At 39.4% G+C, this 13451-nt stretch overlaps 1 protein-coding gene across 4 annotated transcripts in view; it reads left to right on the forward strand.

The window, feature by feature from the left end:
* Positions 1-11933, forward strand: part of BRAF (B-Raf proto-oncogene, serine/threonine kinase) — a 79482-nt gene extending 67549 nt beyond the window's left edge. For all 4 annotated transcript variants that reach the window (XM_074144488.1, XM_074144489.1, XM_074144490.1 and 1 more), the window contains 5 exons: positions 385-503; positions 1283-1414; positions 4059-4193; positions 5073-5226; positions 11911-11933. In XM_074144488.1, the coding sequence (XP_074000589.1) occupies positions 385-503; positions 1283-1414; positions 4059-4193; positions 5073-5226; positions 11911-11933 (563 nt within the window). The remainder of the gene's footprint in view (positions 1-384; positions 504-1282; positions 1415-4058; positions 4194-5072; positions 5227-11910) is intronic.
* Positions 11934-13451: the final 1518 nt, after the last annotated feature.

Here is a 13451-nt window from a genome sequence, read left to right on the forward strand (position 1 = left end):
GCAATAACGTAGCAAGTTTTGTTGTGGTATCACAAAGATTTTTGAATTATTTGGTTTCTACATGTAATGAAAGATTATGCCAGTTCACTCATGGAATGTTTTCAGCTTCTTATCCTTGGCATTTCAAGAAAGTACTTGGCATTTCAAGACAGCCACCTGGGCCGTGGTCTGTTTGGCACTGGCCCAGTCATTATTTATGTAACCCTTAGGTACCATAATTCAATATGCTGGCTGCTTAGAATCTATATTACATGAAGACCTTCTTCAGTGGTGCTGGTTGATTAAAACTTTTATGTCTAATATTGCAAATTTGTAGCTGTTTATTGTTCTTGTAGGAGAGGACCAGTACCGTTTGTTTGTTTTCCCTTAACATTTTCCCCTTAGATATTTTTCTTCATGAAGACCTCACAGTAAAAATAGGTGATTTTGGTCTAGCCACAGTGAAATCACGATGGAGTGGATCCCATCAGTTTGAACAGTTGTCTGGATCTATTCTATGGATGGTAAGCAAGGGGGAAGTGGTGTGTTTGTTTCAACAAATTTAATTGCCTTTGGCCAAAGTTTCTAAGACAGCCCCTCCAGCACGCTGGCTTATACAAACTGTCTTAAGCTGGAAAAAAAAAGCAGTAATATGAAGTACTAATTCAAGGCTTTTCAGTTCTTCCTCAAGCATAAGTTTTCCAGTGGTCAGGAAAACTTTAGTGTCTTCATCCCTTATTCTGACACTTAAACTGAAAAGAAAATGATGGCTAAGGGAAAAGGGTATGATTAATTCAGGCTTGAGGAAAAGGTGAGAAAAGCCATGAAAAATATCCTGCAAAGGAACTAGCTCAGCCAAAAGTAAGATGGTATTAAGTTTTAAGGATTTAAGCATGGTTACTCTCAAGAGGTTGTACAACTCGTTTGAGTCTTAATAAGAAGTATAGTTATGACCTCCTGTGCAACTCTGCTTTCTCCTTTTCTCCCTGAAAAAATCTGAAGGCTCTGTTAGTTGGCATTATTTTCAGTGTTGTTATAATTCTAGTTTCAAAATAGCTTCTTGGTCTTGACAAGGTCAGTCTGTTTCATCGCAGAGGAATAAAGGGATCACCAAGCTAAAAAGAGCCAATGGATTTTGAGATTCATGTCAACATCCACTCTATATTAGGACCCAGTAACATCTGCAGGCGAGGGTGGGCCTTGCACCTCTTATACTCTGGACAAGTCCATGTTTTGTTTCTGGTGTGTGAGGCGCAGCCTGATGTGGTGAAATAAAAGCGAATTCTTTTCTTTTATGGTACAGGCGCCAGAAGTTATTAGGATGCAAGATAAAAACCCGTATAGCTTTCAGTCGGATGTATATGCGTTTGGGATTGTTCTTTATGAACTGATGACTGGGCAGTTACCATACTCAAACATCAACAACAGGGACCAGGTAAGGGAAGGGATTGACTTCAGGCAGCTGTGGCCTGAAACAGAGATCGATTCAGCCTTGTGAAGTGCACATTCTGATGTTTTGTGTGTTTGATTTTGTGTTTCTGATTCTGATGTTACGAGATGACGTTTCTACATTTTTTTAGATCTGCCTCAGCCACGTAGCACCGATTTACTTACTTCTCTTGAGGTATTTTAGTTTTGTTTTTTTTTTTTTTTTAATTTAAGAATAGATTTTCAGCTTCTGATCTGGTTGCCAGGATACTTATTAGGGAGAGAGAAGGTTACTTAATAGGAATCTAGTTTAGAACAGTTCTGCAAAGGCAAAATGATCCTCCATATGTTCAGTTATTCCTCTTCCCCCCAGCCCTGCCCCGCGCTGAAAAATGGTTCAGCAGCAGGATCGACAGAATGGAACAGCAATCATCTCGCTGAATGTTTTATATTCATTTCAGTCTTGAGAAATGCATGCACCATCTAATTGAATTTCAGGATATCAGCATTTCTCAAATCCTGCTTGATGGAGTATATGACTTTCCAGAGTGTGTGAATCCTTTAAGAAGATTACTTAATTGTGAACAAATATTCCCTAAGTCTAATGATACCGCACGCCTGTAATATATCTCCACAGGGTAGGCACATTCGCGAAGGCATATCTGATTCATTATTTCTCTGTCTAATCAGAAAATAGTATCTATGCATCAAGATCTTTGGTGTAAACTATTCCATGTCTGGGTGGTGATATATTTATGTTGTTTCTGTGTCTGCATCCCTTGTTTTTTCACTGTCAGTACTTGAGAATTGCAACCATAGCAACCTTCATCTGTGAATGCCATTTTATAAGGCTGCTTCCGTATTTGTCAGAACACTTCATCCCAATTCATCAAATTTGGAGTCACTCCTTTTTTTTATTATAATTTTTATTTTTAATTGTTTTTGCCTTTTTGAAAGATGGGAAATGTCCAGGTTTTTGGCCAGATGGATGTAGCCTTCTAAAAGGACTATTCCGACGTTGTTTTGTTTTTACCTTTTGAGATTTGAAAGATGGACCCAGTGATGTGGGTGCTCACGATTGAGTGCTGAAACAAATTTTGAATTGCAAGTGAAGCCAACATATAAAATGTGTTCTAATGTCTTTAGTTTTAACATTCCCAGTCCAAAAAGACAGAAATATTGCTTGCTCTGTGTTGGTGCATCTATATCTGTTGCTATGACATAACTAAGAATCTTAGTGAGCAAGGCATCATTCTTCAGATTGTTTTTCTAGACACACTAGGACTGTTCTTGTACTGATATTCTCTTTTCTCTAGTTAAAATCAAAGTTTAATTATTTATTATTCATAATATCATTTGCAAAGAGAGTACTGGAAACATAAATAATAACAAGTTTTGGGTAGTTTCAACTTAGGCAGTGCAGTTGTTTAGAAAAGGGTAACTTCTAGATGATGCTAAGTCTCATTTCGGCAGAGGTAGGGGACAGGGTAGGCAGGTCTTTACTATGAAATGCTGCTCTGGCACATGGGGATTTCTAAAGAAACCATATGGGAGTTTTATAGTCCTTGATGCCAACACAGATGCGACTGAATCAGAAAGTTGAAAAAGGACCAGGATTGTGTTAGTATAAATAACGTATATAGCTTGCTTGAGATGTGGGGTCTTTCTGTTGTTTTGGTTTGTTGGGTTTTTTTTGCCAGTGTCCAGATACGAAATAGTTACACTTCATTAAATATAAGGTAGGATACACCTGCTGTGTCTGTCTGAGTATTCAGAAAAGGTAGCGATTATCCGCTGCAGCATGAATGAATCTTTGATTAGCTAGTTTGAAAGGGCTTTTTAGTGGCAGCGCAACTGCAGTACTCAAACCACATTGCATTTGACCTTGGCCTGACATGATGATGTTTGATGAGGTTTTTTATATATCCAAGAGAACATTAACCATATTTATGCTTTGCTTTCCTGCTTTCTATTACTTTACTTTGGTTTATGCCTAAGTTTTATTCTTAGGTGAAATAAAAGCCTTCCATGTTAAAGGAATTACTGTGAAAATACAAAGCCTGCCTGTCTCCTCTTCTACAGAGGAGTGTTAGTTTCTCTTTTGCTTTGGTGAGGTTTTTTTGTGGGGTGGGAAAAGTGGTCAAATGGCAAGAATAAGCTTTTGTGGTGGAAAAGTACATGAAGGAATTTGTTCTTGAAAGGTAAAGGTTTTTAGTATCTGAAGTCCATGTGGTTCTTAAAATACCTTTCAGTGTGAACTTTCTGTTGACTTATAATATAAAACAGAATATTTATTTTTAGGCATTCTATTAATGCCACAAGGTTGCTTATTCTTGGTTTTATAACAGTTTTTGACACCGAAGAACTATTTCTTTGATGGTCATTGCTACAAATGATAACCATTTACTCATGTTCAAGTTTCACAGAAATCTCTCTTAGGAGGAGGAAAAATCTATTTTTTTCTTTGTACTGAATAGGTTAGCAAGCATTACTCCAAGAAACCTGGCAGTTTCAATACCAGATAGTGTTTCCAGGGAGCAGAAAACTTGCTGCTGGGACCAAAAGTGTCTAGCAAAGTGTTCATCTTTTGTTACTCTTTGTTTTATGGACTCATCTTCTTCCCCTTTCATCTTTTTTCCCTTTAAATAAAGATAATTTTTATGGTGGGACGAGGATACCTATCTCCAGACCTCAGCAAAGTACGGAGCAACTGTCCAAAAGCTATGAAGAGATTAATGGCCGAATGCTTAAAAAAGAAGAGAGATGAGAGACCCCTTTTTCCACAGGTGAGAAGTGTTCCCCTTTAGTTCTTAGTAGACTTTACAATTTGAATATTAAAAATAAAGATCAGTTATGAACTCACGAGCCAGTTCAAAAATTTTTTGATTAGTGCTATAGCATGATTTCGTGAGAGTACCAGCTTGGTACCTGATTAGTGTTGTTTAATTAAATAAAGTGGTTGTTTTCAATTCCAAAAGCAGGTATTAATATGACTTGTGTAGTTGGAAAAGCATTTATGTGTTGGAGAAAGTTTCAAGTGGAAGACAGTGAAATTAATAATTGTGATTAGACACACAAATTAGAACTTGCTGTGTATGCTCTCAGAAATCTTTATACCTCCCCTCCTTGCTCTCCCCCAAGCTTTATGAAGGGAAACTGATAGTTTTGTTACAAAACTTGATTTATCATGCCTCCTGGTCTGGATTCTATAAACTTGGAGGGGAGGCCAGCCTTATTTTTTTTCATTTTGAATATAACCAAAGCATTTTCAAGAAAAATAAAGAGCTCCCCCTGCTGGCTCTATGGTAAATGGTATTAAGCAAACTGCTGCCAAGCTGTGTTTATTTGCAGCGACAGTAGGTATAGATTCTAGTGCATAAACAAGGAGATAAATAAAAGGCAACTATATTCATTGTGCTCACAGAGGGAAATCAGTATGCCGTCTTAAAGGGGAAAATGAGACAGTTTCTTCCCAAAATGTCCTTTTCAGCTTTTTGAGGATATAAACATCAGAGTGCAATGCAGTAATCTATTTTTAAACGTTTCTGTTTAAATTGGTGTATAAATATTTTTCTGTAGTTAATTGATGTTCTACCTTTGGTTTTAAGCGACTGTTACAACTTTGGAACAACAGATTTGATCACTTATTTTCTACTTGGTTTTAGATTCTTGCCTCCATTGAGCTTCTGGCCCGGTCATTGCCAAAAATTCACCGCAGTGCATCTGAACCCTCGTTAAACCGGGCTGGCTTCCAGACAGAGGATTTTAGTCTATATGCTTGTGCTTCTCCAAAAACACCCATCCAAGCAGGGGGATACGGTGGGTTTCCAGTACACTGAAAAGAAGTGTGAAAGCATGTGCCTGTGTGTCTGTGTGCTGGTGTGTTCCTGTGTGTGCAACACACGTGTACGTTCTCGGTTCCTACCAGCTACGTTTTTAAGGTTTACTGAGGGAATGAAGACTCGCTTCCTAACACTGGGCATTGAATATCCCGAGCACAAAGTCCGTGTTGGTAAGGAATGCTCTGGGAACAGCTGGCACAAGAAGAATTATAAGGTCACATAAGAGAAATGGGAAAAGCCACTTCAGAACAAGCAAAAATCCTCTTAAGGTCATTGGGTGTCATTTTTGCTTGCCTGTGTCATTTTTGCCTAGTTTATTGATTGGATTTAGTTACTCAGGGGCGTATTTGATTTTAATCTACTCAAGCTATGGTGTTTTGATTTGGTCTGGTTTTTACTTCGGTTGAGGTCATTATATTTGAGCAATAGGCTTTAGATTCCTCAGTTAGTAATGCTACTCATATATGGGAAAGAACTGGAAAAATAAACTGAGCTTCAAGGCTGAGCACAGTCAAAACTTCTTGTGGTCAGCAGAAGTGAGCAGATACAACACAGAATCCAAAAAAAAAGACCTTTGTGACGTGTGACTCTTACTTTGAAAGTTGAAGTTTAAAATAGTGCTGTTTAGAGAACATCTCTTCCTACAGAGGAGTGGTGCCGTGTTTTGTTTTTTTTTCGCCTACATACTCTGACCTGCTACAATTTAGACCATCTGAAAATACTCTATTACAATGCAACAGAAAAGAAATTCTGAATCTGCTTTTGTTGAACTGCAACAATATTACTAGTGACGGTGCCTGTATCTTTCAGTTAGCAGGGATTTAAAAATTTAAAAAAAAAAAACACATTTTGGATCTCGAGCGTAACCAAATAGTTTAAGAGAAAAAGGCTGCTAGCACCCATAATAGGAAAAGAGGATTTGAAAAAGCAGTTGTTTTCATGGAAATCAGTATTATACCATGAATTCTGTTGAGATAAAATGTTTAACTTACTTTAATATTGTTAAGAATACTACTAAACATGCTTCTATTCAGTGACGAATTGGTTTTTTTCTCTTTCATATAAAAGCTGCTAGTTTGACTAGAAGTGAATCAGTTAGACTAGATGTCTAACTGAGAAACCTAGACACCTTACTAAGATCCTGTCAGCTCACTTTAAAGATGGTATTTTTCTCTGGAGCATTCTTCTGGAACAGGTGAATTAGAGTAGTCGTTCAGGTTATATCAGTCTTTGGTGTCAGATATGAAAACAGTAATGTCATTGGCTGTGTTCTGGCATATTTTGGAACTAGTTATGTGGTTTTGTTCATTTTAAACTGCTAAGCTATTAATTTCCACAGATTCTTCTGCATCGGAAACAAGACATTGCTGCTCTTGTTAGGACTTCAAGGGCCAGGAGTGTTCTTAGTGGCTTCTGATTTTCATACTTATAGAGAAGTTTGTATGTTGCTAGTGATAGGTTTTTGAAATAGATCAGGATTCAAAAAGGGTTTTGGTTTCTGCTGTCTGGCAACTGAGCCTTTTAAAACAGGAAGCAGAGTTAGAGGACGTGAAGAGATGTAGGTAATTTCTACATTTTCTGGCCAGATTCTAATGGTCTTTTTGACTTCTGCTGTTAGAACAGTTTGGAAACTAACTTCTCTTTTTGTTAGTCAAGAAAATTCAGTTGTTGAAATCTATCTCTATGGAAATAGTTATGGAGGACAAAAGTTGTTACTGTTTTAGAAAAATCTGTTTCCCATCTTTCTGGTAGCTTCACCTCATTTTGGCAGGCTTGTCTTGAAATGAAAACAGGGTTTAAGTGTTTTTTTTCCCCTCTTATTTGTTGTTTGTTTTTTTTTTTTTTTATTCTAGTTAGTGATGAGGAATGCTTCTTAAGCCCTGGGGTATGGTATTCAGTACAGGCTACAATGCCCATCTCAGTAAGAGCAAGAGGATGCTGCTGGGTCTCCTGCAGAATCTAGAAATGCTCCATCCCAGGCGGAAAAGGCTTAACCACACAGGGAGTTACAGAGAGTGCAGAACCATCATCACTGCCCTGCCCAGGCTTACTCTTTTCCAGGTCTGCCAGATCAGTTCAAACAAGTTTTTCCCAGGAGTAGTGTTATCCTCCTTGTTGTTAAGATTGTTCTTCTGTGCTATAGGAACTACAGTTATGGGAAGGAAAAAATGCTGCCATTCTTAGACACATTTGGCCCCATTTCCTGCTGTATGGTCAGCGCATTAGAATTCTTCCTATGTCGCCTGTTCTTATGTCGAGCACAGTTTGGGATCTATGGCCATAACGTGAGCTTAGCTTCTCACTAAACATTTTATGAAGCCTACAAGGAGGCTGGTTTTTGTGGATCATTAACTTTATCTGGCACAAAGGCATTTAGGGGTTTAACTTCTGTAGTTTGTAATTGCTGCTTCAAATGAGATTTGGGAACATATGTCAGAAGAAGATGTCTAAATACACCTGTGGATTTGGGTCAGTGTTCTCAAAAGTGCAACTCAGCTATATTGTTTAGAAGCAGATACCTACTGGTCCTGAAAACAGGTCTGTAGAATCCCAGGCTTTTTCTGCAGAGGGAGTTTATACTAGGTGAGATTCATTTTTTCTTTACTTCCCTGCATCTCAGTATAGAAACAAAATCTTGGTACCTTCAATCTTGGTACCTTCAGTCTTGGTACCTTCTGGAAGGACCAGATCCTCATAAATGCTGCTGTATATTCTTCTAAGGATATTAATTATCCACATCAGTGTATGTTCCAAATTGTTATTGAGCCAATGGGTGGTATCCATACTAAAAGATCAGCACAAGATCCAACAGAAGACTGCTTCTTTGTCATACTTTTTTCTGTGTCTGTGAATGTAATCCAGGCAAGGTGTTGGAATTTGGTGTTTCCCTTTGACAAGTCTGTTACTCTCTACTTCAGTAGACAAGGCTGGCACAGACCTGGGAGGGAGCCATTCTTCTCCTTACAATTCTTCTGAGAAACATGGCATCTACCCCAGGATAAGGAGTAGAGTTAAGATGTTGTGTATATACCTTAGTAACCTTGTGAATCCAGATAATTTATAAATTTGTGAGAGCAGAGATTGGTAACTTCATCTTAAATCCTTCCAGGAATCAGGGGCAGCAGGTTCACTCAGAACATGCCCTCATAATATATTATTTGGACACAACATGAAAGAACGGGATCATCTTTTTAGTACAGATTTTTTGAAAGTGTGCATTTCACATAGTTTCCTCTTGCTTTGCATGTGACAAGCGTGAAAAGACAGTAGCAACTAACTTGAAAGGGTTCTGTAAGAAGTGTAGATTTTCAAACGTTGTCCATCCTTTGAAAAGGATGATTTGATTCTTTCAGTCAAAGCAAGTATCTGAAGTTTTACTTGGTGAAAAGCACGTCAGATATCTGGCTCACAATGAATAAAAATGTCTGTTGTTTTTTTTCACATCCCAAATCACTAAGTACGTGCTTTCATAGCTTCATGGTAAGATGATCTCATTTGGAGCAGCCATGGCCCATCTCCTTACCCTGCCACTGGCAGGTGCTCTCCAGTTCCACGAGTCTGTTCCAAGCAGTTGGGTGGGTTCCTCCCACTACCAGCAAATCATCTCTCCAAAACCTGGTTAGAAATCTCTCCTTGCCCACCAGCCTGAGCTAGCATTTGCTAGGTCAGCTCCTTGAGCCACCTTGCCTCAGGGCCAGGTAGTGCTGGTGTGGCACAACGGGCAGGTCATTGTTCTACAGCTCCGGTCAGGAGGGAGAGTGGCACTGCAATAGTCCCAGTTTAGATTAGCATTGGCTGTTATAGAATGGCATCCAAAGACTTAGCAGGGCAGAATCAGGGTGATCCTGTTCCTGCAGGACAGGGCATATCAGAGCAAATTCCTAAAAACTGTCTTTGTTTTGTCCGTTCATTGCTCTCAGGCAAGACCTTCTTGTCTTGCTACAAAACAATTCTACATTGAATTCTACAAAACGTTGCTACAATGAATTCACATTTCAGGTTACTTCACTTACCTGTATGCATCTAAGCCTCAGGAAGAGGTCGCCAGTGTTCTCTCTCCCTCCCCTACAAATGGGGTTTCTTTCAGAAGATAAAAGAACCAGCTACAGATATTTTGCATCTTCAGAAGAAAGGGCGACAGAAAGCTTTTTAGCTACTCCTCGGGAAGTCTAGTCAACACCTAGCAGGATGGAGGATTCCTGTGTGTGGATAGGTGTAGTTGTCTACGTTCCTCATGTAGGGAAAGCTGTTACTGGTAACCGCATTTTATATGTGTTCAGTCAGCATAATCCTGTTATTAGATGAACATGTTAACTATTTTGGTCTCTCGTTGATATCAGATCAGATTAGCACCTGAATTTTGAAAGGGGAGATTTAGCATTAGCTTGTCAAAGAAAATGTCTTTGCTAAGGTTTTATTTAAATGGCAGAAAAGTCTGAAAAATCGCCTTTTTATAGCTGCCATTCTATCTGAAACGCTTCTTAGCTTCTGATCCTGTTTTTCCATTGCCCTTTCCCAATTAATGGTTCATCTTTTATCTTCCAAAATCCCTGTACGACTATTAAAAGCTGAATTATTACCAGAAATGGGCAGAAGGACAAGATGAGTAATGAGGGAGCAATCTCTTGTTTATAAATTGATCTTTAATCAGCAGTTTAGGAAAGCAGACTGAGAAATAAATTAAGTAGAGCATGTTTTGAAAGTGTAGCTAAGCATGAATGTCATTCTTAAAAATTAGCCTCGCAGGCAATACTTGATGACTTTTTTGTCCTTCTCTTAAAAGAAAAAAAAAAAAGTACAAAAATTTAGGTGTTTCTAGAAGATACTGTGAATAGAGTTGGGAAATCAGATTGGGAAATCAGTTGGGAAATCAGAAATCAGCAGATCCAGAGAGGTGATTCTGCCACTTTACTCTGCTCTGGTGAGACCTCACCTGGAGTACTGTGTGCAGGTCTGGAGCCCTCAATATAGAAAGGACATGGACTTGATGGAGCGGGTCCAGAGGAGGGCCACTAAAATGATCAGGGGGCTGGAGCACCTCTGCTATGAGGACAGGCTGAGGGAGCTGGGGTTGTTCAGCCTGGAGAAGAGGAGGCTCCGAGGAGACCTAATAGCGGCCTTCCAGTACCTGAGGGGGGCCTACAGGAAGGCTGGGGAGGGTCTGTTTACAAAGGCCTGCAGTGACAGGACGAGGGGCAATGGTTTTAAGTTGGAGAAGGGGAGATTTAGATTGGATATTAGGAAAAAGTTCTTTACCATGAGGGTGGTGGAACACTGGAACAGGTTGCCCAGGGAGGTGGTTGAGGCCCCTTCCCTTGAGATATTCAAGGTGAAGCTCGACGAGGCCCTGGGCAACCTGGTCTAGTTGGGGGTGTCCCTGCTGACTGCGGGGAGGTCGGGCTAGATGACCTTTGGAGGTCCCTTCTGGCCTGGACTAACCTATGAATCTATGAAATTGGTGAAATGTGCCAGAGAGAAGCAAGAAAAATTACCAAATATTTATAGAGTGTTTTGGAGCAAGGGTTTTCTCTGTTGGTAGAACTAGCAAAATAGGCAATTAGATCCATTGTAAAGTTTTTATTCTTTTGTTGTTACAACTTAAACCTACCATTACAGTCTATGAAGACACATAGAGCTTGAGGGTCTGTCACAGCCCCCTGTGCCAGCCACCCTTCCTTTAGACCTCAGGTGTGCTCCCTTCTCATTTCCTATGACACACAGAGCCCTCTCCCCGCTTTCTTTATGTTCCCTTAGATCAGTTGGATCAGCTATTCCTACCAGGTCCTGAAGATGCCTTTTCTTCCTCTTCCCCGTGGAGACTGCTGATCACTCTCCTTGGTTCTCTTCTTTATAGAGCAAGACACTCCATGGAATTAATGCCATCAGCCTAAAATTCTCTTTGCAGGGATATTTCTGGGTTTTTTCCAATATTATTTCCAATATGCTGACACTAAATAAACTAGGTAGAATTTCAGGAGATCGCTGCATGTGAAAGCATTGCATAGGATTGTTGTTTATCCAGTCATTCCGAAGGAAGCATGGGGTTGCTTTATTTGTTGTGCTCCCTAACAGTGAGGACTAATTTCTGGTCTGGGAGTGAGTAGACAATCTCACCATTCTTACTTTTCTCAGAGTAGGTTGCTACGTTGGTCTCTAAACCAGATTCTGGCATTCTTTAATACTGGTTCAATATTCAGGCACTTTACGGTATATAGTCTTTAAGGTTAACGGGTGTGTCAAATAGTTCTTTGCTATTAAACCGGTTTTACACCAGAATAGAAATTAGTTTGCAATCTGATGCATTATTTGCAATTGTTGCTTTTCAGGAGGATATATGTGCAATAAGGAGTTTAAAGTGAAATTAAACTGACACGTTTTATTTTCAAATGCATGATGAATTAAACTTTGCTTGAACTTTCATACCTCTGTCTTGGGAAGAATGGGTACAGCTTGCTTTCAAGAAATTCTTTTTCGGTAAAATACGCTGGGTCTGTATGCAATGTTCTTACACTGTATATTCTTTTGTGCTTTAATTTTAACAGTTTGCATTTTTTAACATCTTTTATATTCAACCTAATGTTCAACTAGTCTGAAGAAAATCTCTGACCACCTAGTAACTGAAATCACCTATTTAAACCAAGCTCTTGTCCTCCCTCTACAGGAGAATTTGCAGCGTTCAAGTAGCCACAGCACCATGGCAGCACCCACTCTGTTATTTAAGTCTTGTGTTCCTACAGTTTATTAACATCAAAACTCTATTCTGCTCCGCAAAACCTAAAGTAATTTAGAAAAAGATATCCATAAGCTTAAAAGTGGAGCAGAATGGAACTGCCAGTCCAACACAAATGGGAAAAAGTACCTTTTTGGGAACCAGAATCCTCTGCTGCCAGTGTTTCTCCTTCAACACAAACCACACCACGTGCATTCGGAGACCCGCAGTGGCTGCCTGTGCCGTTGGCATCATTCCCAGGAGAGAGGAGAGGGCGCTCGTGGTTTGACTGTGGTGCTCGGGCATGAGGGGATGGAACTGCTGCTGCAACTTAGGAGACTTGCTTTGGATGGTCTGCCGGTGGGCTTTCTCCTTCTAACAATGTGCCATCAGAGGCTGAACCTCTGATGGGTGCTAATTTAAAAGAATCGTCCTCCGTTCTGACCTTTTTTTTTTTTTCCTGGTGTACTCACTGATTTATGGACAATGCAGTATCCCCTTTTCACTCTATTACAACGTCAAACACCTAAATTTGTCTCTATTATTGGGTTTTATTCCAGAAAAATTCAAAGTATGGGGTGATGGGAGCTGGAGAAGATGTTACTCTGAAGGCAAAGAGGTGAAGCTGAAGGAAAAGGGGATGCTGCTGCACCTTTTTTCAGATTTACTTTATCACTTCTTCAAAAATCAACCACCAACCACCAACCTTAACCTTTTCCTTTTCCCATATTTTCTTGGTGTGTTCATATACAACATCTTTTAGAAGGATTAGGTAGATTCTTCTTTTGTTGGTCCAGCAACAAACTGAAGTTTTAAAAAAAAAAAATGTAGCGAGATTGTCCTCTCTTTTATTTTTTTTTCTTTTGTATCATCTGATACAATGTATTTATCAAAGATGCTACCACAGCATCTGAAGTCTGTAGAATTCCTGATGCAGACTGTGAATGGTGTATGTACCTACTTTAAAAGTTTTATTTTAAACGAGGGTGCAGGTTAATGCCAGGTACCTTACCAATATGTAATGTTTTCATAAATGAGGAAAAAAGTTCTCAGGTTGAATTGAATACAAATACAAACCCCCCCCTAGAATTAGACATTCCGAAAATTATGTTTTGGTACTTTCAAGAGCTTTTTTTAAAGGATTTTTATCCTGTTAACTGAACATCCTCTGATAAGTGTGTGTGTAAATGTGGAGCATCTTGTCCTAGCGGCAAGTTGCTAGATCAAAACAAAACGGTACTTGCTGGATCCACGCTGACTACTTCTCCTCCCATTGCTTTCTTCCCTGTCATCTCTTCCCTTCCGTTTGTCTTTCCCTTTTGTACACTTTGCAAACTAGGATGAAGGTGGCGGTATCTCCATTAAAGTGCTTTGTTTTCCTGTCCTCCAGTCCTGGTTTTCAAATGGTTGGTAGCGTTTTGACGAGCTACCCAGTCAGGGACAAAACAACTCGTAAAGTTCTGCACATTGTTTACCTCTAGTAGAATATCTTG

Source organism: Numenius arquata, chromosome 2 (genome assembly GCF_964106895.1).
Source record: "Numenius arquata chromosome 2, bNumArq3.hap1.1, whole genome shotgun sequence".
Taxonomy (NCBI): Eukaryota; Metazoa; Chordata; class Aves; order Charadriiformes; family Scolopacidae; genus Numenius; species Numenius arquata.